Source organism: Dipodomys spectabilis, unplaced genomic scaffold, assembly GCF_019054845.1.
Source record: "Dipodomys spectabilis isolate Male_0828 unplaced genomic scaffold, ASM1905484v1 ptg000176l, whole genome shotgun sequence".
In the NCBI taxonomy this organism is placed as follows: Eukaryota; Metazoa; Chordata; class Mammalia; order Rodentia; family Heteromyidae; genus Dipodomys; species Dipodomys spectabilis.
This window is the reverse complement of record NW_024870853.1, coordinates 3,167,485-3,192,523: the sequence shown is the minus strand read 5'-3', so window position 1 is coordinate 3,192,523 and position 25,039 is coordinate 3,167,485. Positions and strand designations below refer to the sequence as shown.

At 41.6% G+C, this 25,039-nt stretch overlaps 1 protein-coding gene across 1 annotated transcript in view; it reads left to right on the top strand.

Moving 5' to 3' along the window:
- The window catches only part of Igbp1 (immunoglobulin binding protein 1), a 38,433-nt gene extending 22,349 nt beyond the window's left edge, over positions 1-16,084 (top strand). Inside the window, exon 6 of the mRNA XM_042694860.1 lies at positions 15,580-16,084. Coding sequence (XP_042550794.1) covers positions 15,580-15,722 — 143 coding nt within the window. The 3' untranslated portion in view covers positions 15,723-16,084. The remainder of the gene's footprint in view (positions 1-15,579) is intronic.
- The last annotated feature ends 8,955 nt before the right edge of the window (positions 16,085-25,039 follow it).

Sequence of the window (25,039 nt, the reverse complement as noted above, 5' to 3'; positions counted from 1 at the left end):
CTTGAACTCCTGATCTTCCTGCCACAACCTCTTGAGTGCTAGGATTACAAGAATACTTCACCACACCTGGCTCAAGTGTGTGTGTGCATGCATACATGCCTGTGTGTGTCTGTGTGTCTGTCTGTGATCCTAGGTAGGGCTTTGTGATCCTAGGCAGGGCTTTGTGCCTGTGCATATTAGGCAGTTGTTCTATCATTTGAGCTACTCCCCACCCCAACCCCCGGCCCCAAAGTGTGTGTTTGTGTGTGTGTGTGTGTGTGTGTGTGTGTGTGTGTGTGTGTGTGTGTGTGTGTGTGTGTGTGTGTGTGTGTGTGTGTGTGTGTAGCATGTGATCAATAGCTGGTTCCTGAACTCAGTCTTTATCGGCTCAAATCTGATGCTCTAGTACTTGAACCACAGCTCTACTTCTGCCTTTTTGGTGGTTGATTGGAGATAAGAGTTTTAGAGACTTTCCTGCCCGGCTGTCTTCAAATTGAGATCCCTAGTTCTTAGCCTCCTGAGTGACTAGGATTACAGGCTGAGCCACCAGCTCTGAGCTTCAAAGTTTAATTTTCTAATACTATTTGATAAGGGAAACAGGGATCCTTGGAGAAGTGGATGTTTCTGGGCAGACAGTATACCAGATAAGCATGGAGCATCTTGTTTTACTGAAAATAAACTGAAAAAAAAAAGAATAGTGTAGGTGTTAAAGAACACAAGAACCAACTGAAAGCCCTCTAACTAGCAAAAACCAGAATATTTTAAGCAGAAAAAATGATTATGATGGAATAAAATAAATACCCATGAGTCAATAGTGATAGAAACATTGTTGCATAAATAAATGAAGAAGCAACAAATGTCTTCTATAAAAATTCTATGTAGTTTACATAAACACTCTTGCTCCAAAGAGGGAGGAGCCTAATTCTTCCCTACTCTGGTTAGTGACTTGCTTTCAAGCCTATACTGAAAGGAGGAGAGAGAAGTAATTCAGAGGTAGAAATGCTGCAGCTATTACCTTAGTCACATGTTCGAGGCTCTCATCAGTGATAGGTCAGGTTGATGGAATAACATGTACCAGTGGTATGTGATGACAAGAGCACTTTTACCCCTGTCATATTCTCCAGTACACCTAGCCTGGTCTACTTAGGAGAAAAGGAGGCAACATCAAATGGAGGACATCCTATAAAATACCTTACCAGTATTCCAACTGTGTCCAACTAATCAGAAACAAGGAGTCTGAGGAACACTCATAGCCCAGAAGAGACTAAGGAGACAAATGACTAAGTGTAATTTAGTACGTGTGATAGGATCCTGAAATTGAGAGGGGACATGAGATGAGGCCTAAATGAATCTGAATACTATGGATTTTAATTGTTAATAATGCACATAAATCATAGTAATGTTAGATGTTAACAGTAAGGAAAACTGGCTGCCAGCTGATGGGAACACATCAATCTCTTTAATTTTTTTTCTAAGTCTAAAAATTTCATCATTAAAAAGTTGAGCCAAGGAGCTGGGAAGGTGGCTCAGTGGTAGAGTGCTTGCCTTGCATGCATGAGGCCCTGGGTTCAATTCCTCAGCACCACATAAGCAGAAAAAGCCGGAAGTGGCGCTGTGGCTCAAGTGGTAGAGCGCTTGCCTTGAGCTGAAGAGCTGAGGGACAGCGCCCAGGCCCAGAATTCAAGCCCCACAACCGACCAAAAAAAAAAAAAAAAGTTGAGCCAACTCCTGATGTCTTACTCTTGTAAACCTAGCTACTCAAAAGGTTGAGAGCTGGAGGTTCAAGGTTTGAAGCCAGCTCAGGCAGAAAAGTCTCCTAGATTCTTTATCCAATTAACCAGCCTAAAGCCAAGCTTAGGGGTACAAATCAAGTGGTAAAGCATCAGCCTAGAGTACGCAAGCCAAGGAATAGTGTGATATCCTGAAATCAATCCCCAAAACTAGCAAAAATAAATAAAATTAATATTTTAAGGAATTGTTGCATTTGGTTAAAACCCTCAAATATATTTATATTCATGGTTAAAACCCTCAAATATATTTATATTCATGATTTCATAATTTTACTTACTTAATTTAAGATAGATTTATTATGGAATTGCAGTACCTTTGTACGATTACTATAAATAAATAATGGATATATGATAGGGTTTTATTCTGTAACTCAGACTAGCCATTTAACTTTTTGAGATTTTTTTTCATTCTCTTTTATTGTTCTTATAAAGGAGATGTACAGAGGGGTTTCAGTTACATAAGTCAGGTAAAGAGTACATTTCTTTCTGAACAATGTCACCCCTTCCTTTGCTGCCCACTGAACTCGGTCCTTTTTCAACCACTCAAGTGCATGATTTACAGTTGAGCACCACTCTACCTAGCTCAAAATTGTTGTAAAACTAAAGCAAAGCAAGGCACCAGTTATTCATATCTACAATCCTAGCTACTCTGGAAACTGAGCTCTGAGAATCATGGTTCAAAGCCAGTCCCGAGAGACAAAATCACAAGGTTCTTGTCTCCAATTAGCCAGCAAAAACCTAAAGCTTAAGCCTAGTGCCGGTGGCTCGCGCCTGTAATCCTAGCTACTCAAGGAGACTGAGATCTGAGGATCGTGGTTCAAAGCCAGCCCGGGCAGGAAAGTCCGTGAGACTCTTATCTCCAATAAACCACTAGAAAACTGGAAGTGGTGGTGTGGATCAAGTGGTAGAGCAAGTGGTAGAGCGCTCGCCTTGAGCTGAAGAGCACAGGGACAGTGCCTACGCCCAGAGTTCAAGCCCCAAACGACTGACCAAAAAAAAAACCCTAAAGCTTGAGGCATGGTTTCAATGGTAGAACACAAAGTGAGAGCTTGAGGCCCTGAGTTCAAGCTTCATTAGTAGCAGTAAAAAAATAACAGCTGGGTACCGTTGGTTCACACCTGTAATCCTAAATATTCAGGAGACTGAGATGAGGATTGAGGTTTGAAGCTTGCTTGGACAGGAAAGTTTGAGAGACTCTTACTCCAAGTAGCCACCACAAAACCAGAAAGAAAATTGATTTCAGAGAATGATAGGGAACTTACTTTCTTAAAATGTGGTAAGTGAAAGAATTAAGTACTGTCTTATTGTGTACCTAAATAGCAATAGGTAAGGGAAAGCCTCTCTTTTTTTATTTAAATAAGTTTTTTATTGTGAAAATACTGTACAGAGGGGTTACAATTTCATGAGCAAGGTAATGAGTATATTTCTTATCAAGCATTGTTGCCTCCTCCTTTGTTTTTCCCCTACCATCCCTTCCCTCCCACCTCCACAAGTACACTCCGCCCCCCCACCCTCTCCCCGCCCCCGGCCTAAATTGTAAAGTTCATTTTTCAGCATAGTGTCTTGTACATCTCATTGTTGCAGTGAGTCAACCTGTATCCCTATTTAAACATTTTGTTTTTTCCCTTCCCCTCCCCAAATTATACCGACATAGCAAGAAAGAAAAAAACAGTTGTGTCCCTATCTTGGGGTTCATTTTGTTTAACATCATCTTATATGGTCATATGTATATAGCTTTTGACCTTTTCTACTTGTCCCAGACATATTGCAAACAAGGGAAACCATGGGACCTATGTTTCTTTGGGCCTGGCTTACTTCACTTAATACAAGTCTTTCAATTTCCTAAATACACACACACATACACACACACACACACACACACACACACACACACACACACACACGATTTACTTAATACAAGTCTTTCAATTTCCTAAATACACACACACACACACACACACACACACACACACACACACACACACACACACACACGACTTACTTCACTTAATACAAGTCTTTCAATTTCCTAAATACACACACACACACACACACACACACACACACACACACACACACACACACACACACACACACACACACACACACACACACACACACACACACACACCACATTTTCTTGATCCATTCATCTACCGAGGGGCATCTGGGTTGGTTCCTATCTTAGCTATAGTAAATAATGCTGCAGTAAACATAGTTGTGCTGGTAGCTTTAGTATGATCTTGTTTGTGATCAATTGGGTAAATGTCCAAAAGTGGGATTGCTAGGTCATAGGGGAGCTCTATGTGGAGTCTTTTGAGGAACCTCTATACTACTTTCCAAAGTGGTTGAACAAGTTTACACTCCCACCAACAATGCAGTAAGGTTCCCTTCTGTCCACATCCCCTCCAGCATCTGTTGTTATTAGATTTCTTGATTAATGCCATTCTAACTGGGGTGAGGTTGTATCTCAATGTTGTTTTGATTTTCATTTCTTTTATGGCTAGAGAAGTTGAGCATTTCTTCATGTGCCTATTGGCCATCCTTCTTTCCTCTTCAGAGAAGCCTCTCTTTATGACTTTAGCCCATTTAGTAATGGGACAATTGTTTCTTTGAGAATTTGTTGAGTTTTAAGTATATTTTAGATATGAGAACCTTATCTGTTATATGGCTAGTGAATATCTTCTCCAAATCTATGATCTTTCTATTGATATTGCTAGCTATATCCTTTGTCATGCAGAAGCTCTGCAGCTTCATGCAATCCCATTTGTCCAACCTTTCTTTGATTTGTTGTGTTTCTGGGTCTCTATTAAGAAAATTTCAGCCTGTGCCAAGGAATCCTAGAGTTTCTCCTATCCGTCCTGTAATGTTTTCAGAGTGTCTGCTTTGACTCTGAGGTCTTTGATCCATTTGGAGTTGATTTTGGTGCAGGGTGATATATAAGGATCTAGCTTTAGTTCTCTATAGGTGATTAACCAATTTTGCCAGCACCATTTACTGAAGAGGCTGTCTTTCTTCCATTCTATTTTTTTAACTCCCTTATTAAAGATTAGGTGGCTATAGGTATGTGGGTTCATTTCTGGGTTTTCAAGGGAAAGTCTCTCTTTATAAAACTATTCCTTGGGGCTGGGAAGGTGGCTCAGTGGTAGAGTGTTTGCCTTGCATGCCTGAGGCCCTGGGTTCGATTCCTCAGCACCACATAAGAAAAAAGAAAAAAACCGGAAGTGGCGCTGTGGCTCAAGTGGTAGAGCACTGGCCTTGAGCTGAAGAGCTGAGGGACAGCGCCCAGGCCCAGAGTTCAGGCCCCATGACCGGACCCAAAAAAAATAAAATAAAACTATTCCTTTTAGTGAAAAAGAAATGTTAAAATTAGAAGTTATCTCCTTTTGAATTTCCCAACAAATTAATAAATCCAGTTATTGAACATAAGCAGCCGCTAATATCATTGTTAGCTTTCTATTGCTGGAACAAAATACCTGAAATGATCGAGTTAAAAGAAAGACTATGCTGGGTGCCAGTGGCTCACACCTGTACTCGTAACTATTCAGGAGGCTGAGATTAGCGGATCATGGTTCTAAGCCAGGCCAGGCAGGAAAGTCCATGAGACCTTTCATCTCCAGTAAACTACCAAAAAAGCCAGAAGTAGAGCTGTGGCTCAAGTGGTAGAGCACTAGCCTTGAGCAGAAGAAACTGAGGGACACTGCCCAGACCCTGAGTTCAAGCCCCAGGACTGGCATAAAAAGAAGAAAGACTTATTTTGACTCATAGTTTCAGAGGCTCCAGTACACAGTTCCTTTGCCCCATCACCTTGGACCTGTGGAAAGGCAGAACACCTTGGCAAGAAGTGTATGGCAGAGCACAGTTGCATACTTCATGGCATACAGGAAACAGAGAAGGGGTAAAGGACCTAAGTTCCACATGCTGTAAGGTTCTATCACCTTCCAGTACGTAGGCTGACTACTATAAGCCTTTGGGAGACATTTGAGATTCAAACCTTCATAGTTAAACAAATGAGGCACAAGTTTTATGTGCCTTCCAGTGAAGGAACACAATATCAGCCATATTCATATCAAAGCGATCCAACCTGAGCCCATATTTGGGAAGCAAATGATTAAAGCACAATATATACATTTGCATAGTTAATATAGGATAAATTTTATAATTAAAAGACAAGAGCTAGGCTCCCGTGGCTCAGATCTGTAATCATAGCTACGCAGGAGACTGGTATCTGTGGACCCCAATTCAAAACTGACGCAGGCAGAAAAGTTCAAGTTAATTCCAATTAATCACTAAGAAGCCAGAAGTAGAGCTGTGGCTCAAGTGGTAGGGTACCAGACATGTACTTAGATTTTTAGTACAAGCCTAGTACCAGCTACACACACAGGCACAAAAAAGAAAAACAGGAAACTAAATCAAGACATTTGTGAATTTGAGTCTAGCCTGGCCTGTATAGTGAAATCCTGTCTCAAAAATTAAAATAAAAAATCCTAAGTTAAATCTATGCATCCACACTCTCTACAGGATATGTGAAACATAGATGGCTTCGTGATTGTGCAACCTGCCAAATGCAGGCCTTAGGAAACTGAACACATCAAAGGTGTCAGCTTCTTTTATAGATAACTTGTAAAAAAAAGAAAACAATGTCAGGGGACCCTGGAGACTAAAAAAGATAACAAAATACTTTGAAATTGTCAGGACTAACTTCAAAACATGGAGCTCCAGCTACTCAAAGAAATCAGATCCAAACCATGTTCTGACTATATGAAATGGCCATGATAGTTGAATCTTTGGTACCAGAAAGGAGATTAGTCACTGCAAATGCAGAGAGGAGAGACTGTAAATTGGTACCAAGCTTCTTTAGGGAATGACAGGAATTTTTTGAATTTCATTGTAGTGGTGGTAAAACTGTATACTGAAAATTGAGTAAAATCTGAATATAATAAAAATGGACAGCTGTGATGTGGAGGGATATACACATAAGCAATAAAGCTGTAATAAACAGGAAGTTACTATTATGGGAAGTAGTGCTGTGCACAGGGAAGGAGTTTGTGGGATGCACAGTGTAGTTTAGGGGAAACTACGAAAGATCTGTTTCTTAACCCAAGGGGAGGTTATGAGACCACCTTACAAAATCTTATATTTTCTTTTATATATTTACATATTTTCTTTATTTTGTGACTACACTTACTGTATTTTATAACAAAGAGGTTAAAGGAACAGACTAGATCCCTAGTCTTAGAACAGATCCGATCCCCACATATTTCATTATTTATCATAGTCATGGGAATATTTCTCAAGGGAAAACTCAGGGTAGCCAGGAAAATGCTACTTTCCCTTATAAGAAAAAAACTAATTCAAAAGAGACATTGATAGTTCACTGAGTTTCTTTTGGCTCTGTACCACATAAAATTGCCATTCAGTCCACAGAATCTGCTTCAAGCATGTGCACCCCAGACTTTCTTTTCTAGTGGTTCCAACTATGCCATGATTTTCAGTTGTATACATACAACAAAAATGGTGTAATAAAAGAAATGGGTAAAAAAAGTAACCTATAATCAATCTTCCCTTCTTAGCAATTCACAAATCATTTATTTTTATTTATTTTTATTGTTATTATAAAGATAATGTACCGAGGGATTTCATAGGTAAGGTAATAAGCACATTTCTTTTTGGACACTGTCATCCCTTCCTTCAATCTCTCCCAGTTTTCCCCTCCTGATCCCACCCACAAGTTGTATAGTTCATTTTCAATATAGCGTCTAGTGAGTACCATTGCTGCTGCTGCATGTGTCCACCCTTTCTCCCTTAATTTATTTGCCCTCTTTCAGCCCCTAAAGACAGATAAAAGAACAAACAAGACAAAGAGAAAAAAAACTCGTTTCCATTTCCTGGAATTCATTTGGATAAATATTATTTTATATGATCAGAAGCACAGAGTTATTATGCCTTTGTGTTCCTCTCCTAAGAGTATCTTCATTTGGTTTCACTGTGTGTGAATACCTAAATCATGAATATTCTTCATTAGGGAAAGATCAAGCAGACAAAAGAAGGCAGAGACCTTCACAGACCAGAACAGGCATTAACCATGGCTACAGAGGTACTCCACGTAACACATAACAGGGCTGGAGAAACAAGGAACAAGGTTGGGGGGGAGGGTAGGTTTTTATACATTCAAGGGTAAATCTTCTTTGGACTATCTTTGTCCTCTCCTGTTGGGGATTTATCTTGCAAACTCTCCTGTTTGGGTTTTATGATAGAGTACCTTCTGATGCCGACAGTTCTGCACTTTCAGATATGGCCCAACAGGTACTTTCAGAAAGGGTGAGGGATGAAGTTTTCCTGAGAACCAGGAGGGGATCTCTGGCGGGGGGGGGGGGGGAGGGATCAGGGGGTACCCAGAAGGGTAACAGATTCCCATTATTTGAGACCCTGAAGGGATATAAAAAATTTGAGACATCATGGTCTTTTCTAGCTAATTCCTGCTGACATGTGGTCAATGTGGGAAAGGGAGAGGAGGCGTCTTGTGAGTCTAGCTGCTTGAAAAATGATCTTTTACATGTTCCTGGGTTGTAGCCTGAGAGATGGCTGTTTTGCTATCACTCAGGAACTTCTAGAAACCATTTTTTTTTTAAGAAGGTAAAAAGGCTAAGAAAAGAATGATCACTAGAGATTGAGTTATCATCTATGGCAAAAGCCAGGACATCTGACTCTAGATGCTATTCCATTGACTCCCAGAGATTACTTAGTAGAGGGCTGGTGAGGAAAACAAGGAGATTGACACCTGTTACAGCCATGCCACCAGATACAGGTAGTTTTGTGAAGCTTTTCTCTAAAAGTAGGGACTCTTCCCCTAGGGTCCTTGACTTCAATAAGAAAAATTAGTAGAGCTTTATTGAGTAAATAAAGCAAGTAGGCAAGCAGACAGAGAAATAGAAAGGCTAATGCTTGAAAGAAAGAATGCATCCTGACAAAAATATTTACCTTTTGAGATAAGTACTTTGTGCCAGGAGCAACCTGGAACAGAAATATTAAACAGCAAAATAGAATTTTAGTTCTAAGTACTTATTTAAAGGTGATCATTTGAAGGGCCTTACCACAAGCACTTAAATGAATTTTGGTAAAAACTTGACAAGCTTAATAGTACATAAGAAATTAGATGGACATAGAGAATCAGATGATGGTTTTAAATCAGTGTATTAATCTTGATCTTAGAAAAAAACTGTAGATCAGTTTTTAAATAATAGCTAACTTAATATTTTAAATTAACTCTTAGAAAACCTTTGTACTCAGACAACATAATTTTTCTTAATGTAATGTAATAACTCTTAAATACATTTGTTCACACCCAAACATGATGACCTTCTTTACAGTTTGACTTTAAAACTGCCTATTTTCTCTTTTGGCCTGCAGAGCCAGTTAACTGTTGGTTACTCTTATTAGAAATGCATGAGGACTTTAGGGTATAAGAAATTAATAGACAAGGAGAAGTACAGGAGATTTCCTCAAGACAATTTTGCACAAAAGAGTGCAATACTCAGAGAAAGTCAATCAGACACACTGGGCAGAGTAGTTTGCAAGGTTTTTATCCAAACTGCCCCTCTTCATCAAGGAGTTAGACTCACATTCTAAGTATAATTGATTGCCAAGGTTAGAAAGGGGGCTATTCCTTTTTTATTCAAAAGTTTACAAAAGCTGACTGGGAGTGGGACTGGGAACAGAGTGCTTGGAGTTGGGGGAGGTTGATGAGGTCAGTGGAAAGCTCCCATTCAAAAAGGGGTCTCATTCCTTTTACTATTTCCATTGATAAAGATCTCTCCTTCTAGCAAGCAACATCATAATTAAATTCTTCAACACAAGATTCATATTCCTCACATGGCTGCTGGTCACAAGCAGCACAGTAATAGTTACAATTAAAGTTAAAAATAGATAATCTTGGGAAATAACAATAGTTTTTCTCATACTATGATGACAATTTTTAATGTATTAAAATGAAGTTATTTTTAACATGTTTACACACATATGCACTTGTACACAAAGTTCTAAGGTGCGCTTAGGTTTTAAAAAATGAAAATTGGCTGTAATATTTTTTTGCAATTCCAGTGGCAAATGACCAGTGCATGATACAACCATGGGGTCAGTGCTAGAAAAAGAAACAACACCAAACAACACAAGACAAAACAGAAATCACTTTTGCCAACAACAAACAGCATTTAACAACCTCCACACTTAAACAGACATAGATTACCAAAAACAATTTTGTTAATGAGGCACATTAGCATACAAATTAACCTTTGAATGCTTCCTAGCTAGGGGTCTGTTCCAGGGCACAAAGAGAGAATTGGGGGAGGAAACGTGGCCAAATGATTTTCCTAGGGGAGGGGGCATCTCTTCTAATTTATCCGCAGAGGGACATTTTGACTTACAAATGGTCCTGAATTTGCTTATAGTCTCTACATAATTCCTTTTGTTAATCATGCATTTTAGAGGGGGAGACTAGACTCTTGTTTTCCACCCACATTTAGACCTCAACACTTTTTTTTTTCCTTCAAAATGAAGGCTTAAAGAGGCAATGTTTGAGTGATTGGGTAGCATGAGAGGAAGAGGTTCCTCCAGGGGCCTTTTGCAGCCTCCTTGAGGACTTTCACTTTAAGGGAGAAATTAAGAATCAGATCCAGAAGTGAGTAGACTGAAGAAAAAGCAAAAGCTGGGCGCTGGTGTCTCAGGCCTGTAATCCTAGCTACTCAGGAGGCTGAGATCTGAGGACCCCAGTTCAAAGCCAGCCCAGGCAGGGAAGTCCGTGAGACTCTTATCTCCAATAAACCACTAGAAAACCAGAAGTAGCACTGTGGCTAAAGGGTAGAACGCTCACCTTGAGCTGAAGAGCTGAGGGACAGCACCCAAGCCCAGAGCCCCACGACTGACCAAAAAAAAAAGGCCAGGCACCAGTGGCTTACACCTATAATCCTAGCTACTGAGGAGGCTGAGATCTGAGGATCACGGTTCAAAGCCAGCCCAGGCAGAAAAGTCCCACTTATCTCCAATTAACCACTAGAAAACCAGAAGTGGTGCTGTGGCTCAAGAGGTAGGTAGAGCCCTCGCCTTGTACTGAAGAGCTGAGGGACAGAATTCAAGCCCCACAACTGACAAAAAAACAAAACAAGAAAGAGAAAAAAAATGAATTATTGTCTGAGTCTCAAAGACCAAAGAGGACAGGTTTGTTTTGGGTCTGCTGTACCCATTATGGGATTTTGGGGCGTGAGAAGAGTACCAGGCTATTCAAATAAGAGAAAGACTAGCCCCGTCTGTTTGCTGGCCAGCCACAGTCAATGATAGGTTATTGGACAAGCCAGAGGCTTGCTTTGGCTGTGGTTTAGAATAGAGTGGCCCATTTGGGGGCTGCATAGTAGTCACCAAGAGTTGGTATCTGACTTGAGGAAGTCTCCCATTTTTCCTTTTTCACCTCTTCATCCTCATAAAAATATTGAAGGCCACATTAAGTAACTTTTGTTGGGAAGTTTGGAGGCCCTGCTCTAGCTTTGGATTTCAAGCAGGGCTGTTGACAAAGTTGTATTACTTTTGGTGGCTTATACCCATCCCTGCCCTGTGTCAACTATACACACAGGTCTGGCAGGCACGGGGCAATGGTGGTTGTACGGCAAGAAAACAGAGTAGCCACATTTTGAGAGGTCAAATCAGGAGTCTATTAAAAGCCAGTGACTGTATGGTGGGCTCCAGTCTCAAAGACCAGCAGCCTGAACAGAGCTTACACCGAGCTTTTTTTTTTTAAAGCAATTTATTATAATTGATTACACAAATTTCACAGTATTGTGGGATAGTGATACTTAGTTAAAGTTACAAACACATTCTAGCTTTCATGGGGCAAATTGTCTTTATCATGATCTATAAAGTTTATGAGTGCTATGAGCTTTGACAATACTGTTACTTCTTCCACATCGGGTTATAGGTTCATTTCTTCTTTTTTGCTTAGTGGTAGCTGTTCCCTCTTCCTGCTCATTCCCTCCCTCCCATTGCTGCCACTGAGTTGCTTAGTTTGTTTTGATCAATGACCAGTGCAGCTGATGGTTTCATGCTGTTGTATGTTTTCCCTGTTTCTCTGTTTCTGTGTCCTCCTTCTAGTTTCCCTCCGATGTGCATATGTGTGTGTGTGTGTGTGTATACCATATATGTGGTCATCAGCATGGGGTCATTTAGTAATGATTCAACCAGATGAGTGGAGGTCCTTTGTTTCTCAAGTCTTGTTTACTTTGCCATATCTCCTTATGTTTTGGATTTAACATCCACTTATCCGAGAGACCATGTGCCATTTGTCTCTTTGCTCTTAGCTTACCTCACTCAGCATGATTTCTTCTAGTTCCATCAATTTCCCTGTGAATGCCATTATTTTGTCCTTTCTAATGGGTGCATAATATACTATGGTATATAAGTACCACAATTTTTGGATCCATTCATCTGTAATAGAGCATCTGGGTTGTTTGCATATCCTGGCTATTGTAAACAGTGCTGCGATAAACATGGAGGTGCATGTGTCCTTATATCCTGATTCCTGTTGTTCAGGATAGATGCCTAGAAGTGGTATGGCTGGGTCATAGGGGAGGTCTATGTTTACCTTTCTGAGGATCCTCCTGTTAGGTTTTTTTTTTTTTTTCTTTTTTTTTTTTTTTATTGTAAAGCTACTATACAGAGGGTTACAGTTACATGAGTGAGGTTATGAGTACACTTCCTCTTGAACATTGTTACCCCCTCCATTGTTTTCCCCCTACCATCCCCTCCCTCCCTCCCTTCCCCGAGGCCTGTTAGGTTTTTAAAAAGAGGTAGCCAAGTAAAAACAGCACCACCCACGTGGTATTCAGGTAAGGGGTAGGTTTATTTAGTATACCAGGCAAGGTTGGCACTCCACGCGGCTGGCAAAAGAGGCCCTGGGTTAGGCCTTATATAGGGTAGGGGCGGGGAAAGGTGTGTCCAGGTAAAGGGAAGTGGGACCAGGTAAGAGGTGGGGCTAGCTGGGAGAAAGGTGTGGCCACATCGGATTCAGATGTGACCTCAGCTGTGACCTCAGCGGATGCAGATGTGACCTCTTCTAGGTGTCCCAGTTGCCTAGGTAACGCAGGTACAAGTGTACATTCCCACCAGCAGTGTAATAGGGTTCCTCTTTCTCCAACATTTGTCATTGGCTGACTTGAGGATGTGGGCCATTCTGACTGGGGTAAGGTAGTATCTCAGGGTTGTCTTTATTTGCATTTCCTTCACAACCAGGGATGGTGAACATTTCCTCATGTGTTTCTTTGCCATTTTTATCTCTTCTTCTGAGTAGTCTCTCTTTAGTTCCCTTGCCCATTTAGTAATTGGTTTGTTGGGTTTGGGAGGGATTAGTTTCTTGAGTTCCCTGTATATAATGGATATTAGCCCCTTGTCTGATATATTGATGGTAAATATTTTTTCCTAGTTAGTTGGCTGTCTTTCTAGTTTGGTTTTTATGTGTTTACTGAAATGAAAAAAATTAGATGCCAATTACTTGGAGGTAACAAGAGGGGTGATGTAGAGAGGTGCTTGGAGAGTAGCTGGCTCAATGTTACTCACTGGGATCTTCAGGGATGCAAGACAGCCTTACCTTGGTAGGCCCAAGGGGAGAACAGGTGTACCTGGATGTCAGTGTTGGTACAGAAGGGGCAGGAAAATAGTCTATTAGTGGAGTCTTGGTATGTCAGTAGGGAAATTACCTAGGAGACAAGGTCTTCCATACATTAATTCAAAGGGGCTGAGAAAAGTAGGACTGCGGGGAAAAGTACATAAGCAGGTTAGCACCAGGGGTAACAGTTCTGGCCAGAACTGCTGGAGATTCTAGAGAAAGTTTCGTAAGTTATGTTTTGAGGAGGGCATTAGCTCTTTCAACCTTTCCAGAAGACTGAGGCCATAAGGAATGTGAAGACTCCACTGGATGTTTAGAGAGGATGCCACCTGTTGGGTCACTTTGGAGATGAAAGCAGGTCCGCTGTTAGATTGAAGTGACCTGGGTAAGCCAAACCTAGGAATCATTTCTTTAATAAGGACAGAGGCAACAATGTCAGCAGTCTCTGACATTGTGGGATAGGCCTCAATCCATCCTGAAAAGTTATCAGCCAGAGAGACTAAAGAGAGAAGATATTTCAGCCGCTTACATCAGGGCATGTGAGTGAAGTCTTATCTGTCAGGGGTGAACCTTACAGTAACCTCATGTAGAGGGCAGTGAGGAAAAGAATGACCACCATGAACCTGTATTAGGGCATTCCTGAATGCTAAGTTAAGGTCAATGTGATTGTCTACTGAGCAGCTGAGCAACCCCAAAAACTGGTCAGCCAAAGAGGGTCCCCAGATCCTGTGTACCAGAAGTTTCACTCTTTTTTCTTTTTTTTTGGTCAGTCATGGGGCTTGAACTCTGGGCCTAGGTGCTGTCCCTGAGCTCTTCAGCTCTACCACTTGAGCCACAGCACTACTTCCAGTTTTCTGAGTAGTTTATTGGGGATAAGAGTCTTAACAGATGTTCCTGCCTCGGATGGCTTTGAACTGTGATCCTCAGATCTCAGCTTCCTGAGTAGCTAGGATTACAGGCATGAGCCACTGGTGCCCAGCTAGAAGTTTCACTTTTGAGGGCCCTTCAAGAGGCAAACCAGAATCCTTATTTCACAATGCACAAAGGGATGTGCTCACAGGAGAAATGGCTGGTGGTAGGGGTTGGTGATCAAATGGTGAGTGATTTCCAGGTCTGGAAGGGCCAGGGAGAGAAAGAGAGAAGAAATGTGGACAAAGTCCCCTACAAGAACAGGAGTCTTGGGCTGGGAAGTTAGCTCAGTGGTAGAGTGCTTGCCTTGCATGCATGAGGCCCTCGGTTTGATTCCTGAGTACCACATAAACAGAAAAAAAAAGCCGAAAGTGGCGCTGTGGCTCAAGTGGTAGAACGCTAGCCTTGAGCTGAAGAGCTGAGGGACAGCGCCCAGGCCAAGTTCAGGCCCCATGACCGGACCAAAAAAAAAAAAAAACAGGAGTCTTCTAGGGAACTCTGTCCAGAAAGCAGGCAGAGAACTCAGCAGACCAGAACAGGTTTTGATCATTGCTGCAGAAGGACTCCATGTAACATTGAGCAAGTTTGGAAAAACAAAGGAGTGGGAAGTGGGGAAAGGTTAGGTTTTTATACATTCAAAGGTGAGATCTCTGCAATTTCTTTATCCTGTCCTGTTGGTGATTTATCATGCAAACTGTCCTGTTTGGTTTTTATGGTAGACTACCCTAATGATGCCGACAGTCCTGCACTTTCAAATAAGGTCAGAGGTGACATTTTCCTGAAAACCAGGAGGGGTCCGAGAGAGAGAGAGGGTGGTCATTTGGCCATGGGAGTAACATTGAGTTATGAAAACAAAGCAGATTTCCATCATTTTTTACTTTAGTGGTTTTGGATTGTTGCAAGATTCTTACTGTTCTTGCTGTTGGTATTTGTGTTTTTGTTTTAAGTACAAGTGATTATCCACTTTAGCAAGAATTCTTTCCCAAAGTAGAATTCATTGGGTGGGTAGGGGAAAACCTTTTGTGTTTTGGGCTTCTGGGGAAACTACCTGGAATGTCCATTCTTATCATTACACTCACTGTGTATATAAAACAATAGAGGTGTCCGGTGTGTGAGCCCAGGGCAGGTCACTAGTTAGAGTCTTATTCTTATTGTCTTTGTATTCAGAGTGGAACTGGTCCCCTTGCTGTTACTTATTAACGTTCCCTCAATGTCTTGTCTTTCCCCACCTCCTTTATCATTTTCCCACTTTAGCTGAAACCAAAAAAGCAGCCCAACAACAGGAAGATCAAGAAGAAAAAGAAGATGATGAGAAAACAGTGCACAGAATGCGGGAATGGGATGACTGGAAGGACACCCACCCTAGGGGCTATGGCAACCGACAGAATATGGGTTAATCTTCCCTCAATATGACCCAATGACTACATGATGGCAGAGGAAACATGTTGACAGATGACACAGCACAGCTTCCCTGCCCAGGAAAGCTGTACCTCCACGGTCCTGTGCTCCTGCTTCAGCTGTTTGCAACAGATGCAAAGATATGGAATCTTTCTTTGCATTCAGAAAAGTGTCAAACAGTTAAAAGTGTGTTTGTGTACCCTAGGTGATGACCAGTGGTCTTGTTTTAGTACTATTAATTCTCATGGTGTGTTCTGAATTCTTAAGCATATAGAAAAGAGCACTGAGAAATGCCTCTCTATTATTAATGGCTATGTGCATTCTCTTGAGAAAATAAAATTCCTTCTATCATGTGAGTCTGTGCAGAAATGTATCAGCTGGTTGGTTGGTTGGTTGGTTGGTTTTGTGAGGACTGAGGGGATTCTACTATAGGAAAGATCCTGGTCATCTGCCTTTATTTTATGCAGATAATTGTCTAGCATTTGAGCTTCTCAAACTTTCTTCTTCCTATTTGGTTGGAAGGACCCATATGAGCACCACTGTACAAGAGGAAGAAGTCAAAAAAGCCAGGCCTCCGTGCTACCCAGCACTGGTTTTAGATGAAGGGACTCTAAAGAGTTAGGTGCCCTGCATCTTGTATATACATTTTTCTAATTTGGGGAGGGGAAGGGAAATAACACAATGCTGAAATAAGGATACAAGTTGACCCATTGTAACAATGAGATGTATAAGACAATATGTTGGAAACAAACTTTACAACTTCGGGGTTGGAGGGAAGAGGTGGGGAGGGAAAGGATGGTAGAGGAAAAACAAAGGAGGAGGTAACAATGCTCGATAGGAAATGTACTCATTACCTTACTCATGTAACTATAACCCCGCTGCACAGTATAAATATACATATATATGAAGATCTGTAACTCAGTCTTACCTATCTTATCTGACCTTGGCCAGCAGAAAGGAAAGCTCTTGAAATTCATCATTCACTCTCACAGAAACATCTACATAAGAACAACCACAGGTTGTATCCTGGCTCTTCTCCTACTTTGGCTACCTCAAACCACCTTGGCCTGCTTTGCTTGTGTGGTGCTGTACCTGGCACAGTGTGAACAAGTGATACAGGAAATGTGCCAGGCTTGTTGAGCTGCTTAGTGACTGCCTGCAGCCATGCTGGTAACTGGGTATGGAGGAGGAGACAGCACTGAGGACACTTAAAGTATTGACTTTCTGTGCTAAAGACTGTCTCAGCTCTTGGATTGAAATCTTATAAAAGCAGCCATGTGTTGAAACAAACGATCTGCATAGAAAACATCCCTTCATTCTGTGGCTTTGGTACACTTAGGTTTCCTTTTGAGAGGAAGATGAGTCAGCCCTCCTAATCCAGCTTCTGCAGTCTGTCTGAGGGGTTTGCAAAGAGGCTCAGTTCCCTCTTGTTTACAGGGTGGGAAGTGGAGGGCTGTCAGGTGATGAGGAGGAGGCTGTTTTGTGGGTGGTGACAGCAAGAAGACTACCAATAATATATTTGTATACTGCTTAATAAAGGACTCATCTCACCCCCACCCAGAAACACTTGAAGCTGGGAGAGCATCTTAAACTCACAGAGTTGGAAGTGAACAATATTTTCAGCTCTCCTTCAATGTTACCAGGAATCCTCTAGCCATAGCCTGTTTTCTGTCCTTGAAGCCCCACCCTGAAGTCATGTCCAAAACAGACCAGATTGGGATTTCTTGGTCCTGGTAAATTTGAAATAGGGCCTTCTATAGCTAGGTATATTCCCTCACACCTGTTATCCCAGCACTTTAGAAGGCCAAGGGAGGAGGATTACAAATCTAGGCCAGCCTGGGCTGCATAGTAAGACCCCCATGTTTGTCTAGTTTCAATTTTCTGGATTTCAAAAAGTTGTGCAAGGGGCTTACAATTTAACATTCTCTCATTTTCTAACTGCAAAAGTTGTAAGAGGCTTACAATTTAACATGTCCTTTCAAGTGTCCAGTGCTTCTTGATCAGTTACCCCTTCCATCATTCTCCATCACATCTATTCTCTCCCCTACTCATTTAAGTCCCCCATCTTTGTTAATTTTTTTTTTTTTTTGGTCGGCCGTGGGGCTTGAACTCTGGGCCTGGGCGCTGTCCCTCAGCTCTTCAGCTCAAGGCGAGCGCTCTACCACTTGAGCTACAGCTCCACTTCTGGTTTTCTGGTGGTTTATTGGAGATAGGAGTCTCACTGTCTCTCCTGCCCGGGCTGGCTTTGAACCGCGACCTCAGATCTCAGCCTCCTGAGTAGCTAGGATTACAAGCCTGAGACACCAGCACCCGGCTTTCTTTGTTAATTTTTAATGGACTTTTTTTTTTTTTTTTTTGGGTCCAGTTGTGGGGCCTGAACTCTGGGCCTGGGCGCTGTCCCTCAGCTCTTCAGCTCAAGGCTAGCGCTCTACCACTTGAGCCACAGTGCCACTTCCGGCTTTTTTCTTTTTGCTAATGTGGTGCTGAGGAATCGAACCCAGGGCCTCATGCATGCAAGGCAAGCGCTCTACCACTGAGCCACCTTCCCAGCCCTTTAATGGACTTTTTTAAAAATTACATTTTAATCTTTTTTTGGTGCTGCTCCTGGGACTTGAACTCCAGGTCTGGGTACTGTCTCTAGGCCTTTTTTGCTCAAGGCTAGTAGAACTTCTAGTACTTGAGCCACAGTTCCACTTATGTTGGGTTTTTGTTTTTGTTTTTTGAGAGTATTTAGTTGGAGATAAGTTTCATGGACTTTCCTGCCCAGGCTGGCTTTGAATCTTAAAGTTTCTAAACAATACATTTTGATCAATGTTGTACCTTTCACCATTCCCCCCTCCCATCCCCTCAATTTTCTTATTTTCATAAGATATGCATTGAGGGCTGGGAAGGTGGCTCAGTGGTAGAGTGCTTGCATTGCAAGCCAGAGGCCCTGAGTTCGATTCCTCAGCACCACATAAGCAAAAAGCCAGAAGTGGCGCTGTGGCTCAGTGGTAGAACGCTAGCCTTGAGCTGAAGAGCTGAGGGACAACGCCCAGGCCCAGAGTTCAGGCCCCACGACCGGACCCCCCCCCCAAAAAAAAAGATATGCATTGAATAGTATGTATTCTCCCTTCTTCCTCTCTTCATCTCTCTATCTCCTCTCTTTGGGCTTCCCTACACACCTTTCAAGTTATCAATTTCCTGGTATTATTTTTGTTGGACTGTGGGTTTGTTTTTCTAAGGAATTAAACCGTTTGAACTCTCCCTTGCAAATTACCACACTTTGATTAATACACTTGCATACAAACACATTGTTTACTTGGACATTTATAAATTAGTTCTATTTTTGCATCCTTTGTTTCTCTGGAAGCCCAATCTCTTTTAAAAACATGGGTCTTCCATAAGGTTGAACTTTATTAAGGTCCTTTACATATTCTGTGACCCTAGAAACAGCAGACAGCAGGTTTTAAACAAAGTGAAGCTTTAAAAAAAATAAAAAAACAACAAAATAAACAAAGTGAAGCTTCATAACCTTGGATAATAAAACCTCCCAGAAGTGCCAAGTGCCAGGGGCTCATACCTATAATCCTAGCTACTCCGGAGGCTGAGATCTAGGGATCAGTGTTCATAGCCAGCTCAAAGTAGAGAAGTCCCTAAGACTCTTACCTCTCCCTGATACCAACAAAAAGCCAGAAGTAGAGCTATGGCTCAATTTGAATGCTAGCCTTCAAAAAAGCTAAGGGACAGCATCCAAGCCCTGAGTTCAAGTCCCAGTACTGGCCAGTACACATACAAAAAAATCCTTCTAGAAGGGTCATCCCCTAGGTGACACAAAAGAGATGTCTTTTGGAGCTTTGAGGATAAAACAAATAATGGCAATGATTATTATAATAAACACAGGCAAATAAAGAAGTAAGTGCTTTCTGTTGGGATCAGGTTGATAATGGTGGTCTGTCCACTAGAAAGGAAATGGACAACTATTGGATTTCTAGTATTCAAAGGATACTTTCCCAACTACTCAACGAGCCTGAAAACTCCAGTAGCATGAACTGCTCATTACTAAGGAAAATGCAGGTCCTGGAAAGCTGAATGGTTTCTCCAGGTTTACACTGGTTGGATGTTCTGCTTTTGTCATTCTCCGTATGTTTTCTTGTTACTTGTACTTTTGTTACATGTCTTAAAGCTGCTTCTTAGTAGAGCAGTTTATTTTTTTTAATCTGAACTAAAGCTCTTCACTTATACACCATTGGAGCTCCACAAATTCCTTCTAAGCTGACTCACTGAAGAAAAGATTATGCCAGTCTCCCCGCCCACCCACTCCTCTCCCCCCCTCCCGCCGCCCCTGTCCCCTCAGCTGAGGGATATAGTTGAAGGCAGAGGAGGCAATGAGCAAACCCAGCCTCCTCTATTCTCCCCAGCTCTCAGTGTTAGAGCCCTTTCTGCTGAGAAACCAAAAAAGATCCACCTTCTCTCCTCCTACCAGACCCAAGCCCTCCAGGGTCCTAGGACCAGCTGGGTTAGGTGAATTCTAGAAGCCAGAACTCCTAAAAGTTTTCAACAGATACTGCCTCACCATTTGCAAGATGCTTTCAGTGTTGCTTATTAGGTCTCCATAAACATTTGCATGTATTTCAGAGATGAAGTCATTGAATTAACTGCAGTCCCAGAGCTAAGAAGTAGAGCATGCAAGTGTATCACTTTAACCACAGCATTTAACCTCGGTGACTGTAACATGGAGGCCATCTAGACTGGGAAAGGGTGTGATGTGCATACCTGTAATCGTAGGATTTTGTTGTTATAGCTCAAACTGGCCTCAAATTGGCAACCCTTCTGTCCCAGCATCTAAACTTCAGAGATTCCAGTCATGATCACTATACAGGCTTGCATGAGGCAATATTTCTTTTAATGCCATTGCACACTTATTTGTCCTTTCCATTTTTGTTCCTTTCAACATTTTTTGAAAAAAGCTATAGCAGAGGACTGAATGAGCAGTTTTACACCCAGAAATTTAGAGGTCTGGGCTGGGTGCCTGTGACTCACGCCTGTAATCCTACTACTCAGGAGGCTGAGATCTGAGGATTGTGGTTCAAAGCCAGGTGGGGAAGGAAAGTTCATGAGACTCTTATCTCCAATTAACCACCAGAAAACTGGAAGTGGCGCTGTGGCTCAAAGTGGTAGAGTACTAGCCTTGAGCAAAAAGAGCTCAGGGACAGCACCCAGACTTTGAATTCAAGCCCCAGAACTACCACACCAAAAAAAAAAAAAATTGAAAAGGAAGAAAATTTTTGAAACTAAATCCAGATGTTAGTATCATTCAAACTCTAGTAAGTCTTTTGGGATTTTCATGGGCCTCAAATTGGCTCCTGAACACAATGGGCACATTGCCACTTGTCCCTATTGGGACACCCTAGAACAATACAGATTGTTATCTAACCCTAGATTCTTTCAACCTACTAAGCCAAAGTGCAACTCAACCAACATTCATTCATAGTCCCTACAATGTTGAGACAATATCTACCCTACTTACCTCATAAGCCAGAGTGAGCAGCCCAGAACTGAATATGTGAAAAAACAGAACCAGCTATAAAGCAGCATGGGTGGACAATGAGTAAGTCATGGATTGTTGGTAAGTTAGGGGGACAGAAAGAAAAGAGTCTTCATTTTTAATTATTTCACAACTTTCTTTTTGAAAAAAATCTATTTGAGTACCACGTCCTGGTAGCTCACAACCATGTGGGAGGCTGAGATTAGGAAGTTCATGAAAGGTCTGCAAGAGTCTATCTCATTAGAGGGAAGCTGAAAACAGTGGCACATGCCTTGATTCCATCAATGATGGCAAAGCTCAAGTAGGCAGATGGTAATTCAAATGAGTGTCTGAGCAGGAAGAGAGACCCTATCTCAAAAATAACAAGTGAAAAACAGTGCTGGGGGCATGGTTCATCAGTAGAGCACTTGCCTAGCAAGAATGAGGCCCTGAGTTCAAATCCCAGTATTGTCTAAAAGGCTTTATATTTGAAAGAATTTCAAATATATACACTGTAGTATGTGAGAAGAATATAACAAACCCTCATCTACTTTTCAGGCAGCTTCAACATTACAAATTTTATTTCTTCCATACCTCCAACCTTCTAAACCCATAGATTAGTAGGAGACAGAGGGAAAAATGAGCACTAGTTTGATATTTTGTGATAGGAAGGAATTACTCCTTTTTTTAAAAGATGAATTGGTGATTTTTTTTCTTTTTTCTTTTTGCCAGTCCTGGGGCTTAAATACTGGTGCCTGGGCACTATACTTGAGCTTCTTTTGCTCAAGGCTAGCACTCTACCACTTGAGCCACAATGCCCTTCCAGCTAGCTACTTCTGGAACCAAGGGCTTCATGCATGGGAGGCAAGCACTCCACCACTAAGCCAGCCCCAAATTGGTGATTTGTTGTTGTTATTGTTGTTGCCCAGGCTTGTCTCAAACTCTAATTTCAGGCAATGTTCCTGATTCAACCTGAGGATTGCTGGGTTGTGATTGTATTTTGAAGGGGAGTTTTGAGTTTTTAAGTACTTTCTGAAATCTATAGATTTGAAAGGAGATGATACCTGTAGTCAAAAGTGATTATAATCTCTATCACTCTAATACTTGCTCAGTGTGACTTCTAGACATCATAGGCAGACAAAAGGTTTGCATAATAATTTTTTCCATGTGCTGAAATGATCAGCAAAGGAGATAATTAAACACAGTAGAAACTGACATCTGGGTTTTATGTATGTCTTCTAGGTCACCTTTGACAAAAATGTATGTGAAAGATTATTAAGGCCTTGATTGTTGTTATTTCTCCCAACTGGTAACCAATCCCTCCAAGAGAGAACTGAGCAATGTCTTAAGCCGACTTGATCCCACTGTGGTGACTGCAATAATCCTAGTAGCTACTGTGTACTGAGCACCTAGTGTTTACTAAGAGCTTAGTATACAACATTTCTCATCCTTACAACTATGCAAGTAGACATTAGCCTGAATTTATAGATGCATAAAACTGAGATGGAGAGAAGAGACTGAAATGGAATTTTAATTTTATTTTTTTTGTTGGGGGTCTGGTCATGGGGCCTGAACTCTGGGCCTGGACACTGTCCCTCAGCTCTTCAGCTCAAGGCTAGCGCTCTACCACTTGAGCCACAGCACCACTTCCGGCTTTTTTCTTTTTGCTTATGTGGTGCTGAGGAATCGAATCCAGGGCCTCAGGCATGCAAGGCAAGCGCTCTACCACTGAGCCAACTTCCCAGCCCCATGAAATGGAATTTTTAGACCCCAGGCTCTAAGTCTAGGAGTCCCAAGTTAGGCTAGGCCATGCCACTGGCCCCAATATGCCAAGTAAAAAGACATGGTGAAAAGTAGAGAAAAGAAATTTATTACATGGCTGCCATGGGAAAATGGAGCTTCAGTATATCTTCAATCATCTTCACAGGCATGGACATTGGCTTCCAATTATGCAGGGAGGCTTAAGGGCAGGAGGTGAGAAAGCTATGTGTTATTAAAACAGTCCCAAGTTACAGGCATGACCTGGTTGACCATTAGCTCAGTCTTTGTCTCAGGAGAAATTCTAGAGAGAATGTTATTACTTTATTACTGGAATAGAACAGGAACAAGGTGGTCTCCTGAATTGTTTGGCTGTTTGCTTTAAGATGATAAGAAGAAAACATTTCTTATTTGAGGAGAAACTTACCTTCCACATAAAATGCTTACCAGTGAATCTCCTGCAAATAGGTGATTACAAAGGGACTATTACAGAGAATAGTTCAGATCAAAGAGCCTAGATAGAAAAGTTGAGAGACGTTTTTAGTTAAGTCATACAACTCTACAAACACATCTTTTAAATTGCCTCTTACAGAACCACCTAAAGACAACTCAGGTGAACATGAGCCTGTTCCAGGTCAGCCTGACACTAACATCCCCTTCAGCTAGCTACACAACACCTCATGAAGCACCAAGCACATGAGCAATATGAAAGTCAGGAAGTACACATTGGTAGCCCACTGCTTTATAAGTAACCTGTCCCCTGTCTCTGCCCATGATCTGAGCAATAAATCCATCAGCTTTGTCTAATAGGCACTTTAGGGACACATCTGCCTGTCATTAAGAGCCCAAACCCTCAAAACCCTACCCTCCCATCTGGAAGAAATATTGAGTAAAGTAAGACAGGTTCAGAGAAACAAAGTTAGTCCTAAAATATAACCACATAGGAAAACATATCTAGGGCCATATGCATATTGTTAGGAAAATGGAGGAGAAAAGAAGGAAACAGGCCAGACTTGATCTTCCACAGGCAAGGACTGTTTATCGAGATATAGCAGCGAGGGACACAGCCTTCCCATGTGCAGCTTAGAGACTGTGTCAAGAGGTGGGCCAGGAGTTGGGTTTTTATGAGGTCTGAGCAAGGAGGCAGAGGTTAATAAAGAAGCCATTAGGTATAGGGAGGTCGGGGGCTTTTCAGTTGAGCCCACAATAGAATGTTTGCAATCAGGCTTAGGTAGATTGCTCTGCCTGTGTCAGGCAGTCTGTACATATCTTTGGTGGCTTGCCTGACATCTGTATGCACCTGGGAAAACAGGGAGAGGGTCAATCCTTCACATATAGATGCACCTGGGAAAACAGGGAGGAGGTCAATCCTTCACATATAGATACAATCCAAGTGACTAAAGTATGGTATACACAAGCAGTGGGGTTCCATGCTGTTACTGCTTTGAAGAAATAACTGATAACAAAATAAATACCAAGGGGCTGAAACAAGTGTTATATGATGTGTTATAGGGGAGAGGGGAGAGGCTAGAGGAAGGGTGAGCAAATGCAGTCACAATATTCAATATACATATGTGAAAATGGAAATGTAAATTAAGGAGGATTTGGGTTGGGAGAGATGGAGAGAACAATGGAAGGGGCAACACTGATCAAGCAAGATACACTGTACTGGGTTTGGAGGCATGGCTCTGTTGATAGGGCACTAACCAATGAGCAAAAGCATCAAGTACTGGGTTTGAGTCCCAGTCTTGGACAAAAGAAAGAGAAAATAAGATACACTGTACTCATAAACTGATAAGATGAATTGAAACCCCTTTGTAAAAGTAATAATAATAATAAGCTAATGAAAATTTATGCATTGTATACATGAAGGGTAAGTTAAATTGAAACTCCTTTGCACAACTATTTAAAGATAATTTTCAAAACTATCCCTTTAGATCAAAGACCTTGAAGTCAAAGCAGACACTCTGAAAACATTACAGGACGGAATAGGAGAAACCCTAGGTCTCCTTGACTCAGGCCGAAATTTTTTGAATAGAGACCCGGAAACAC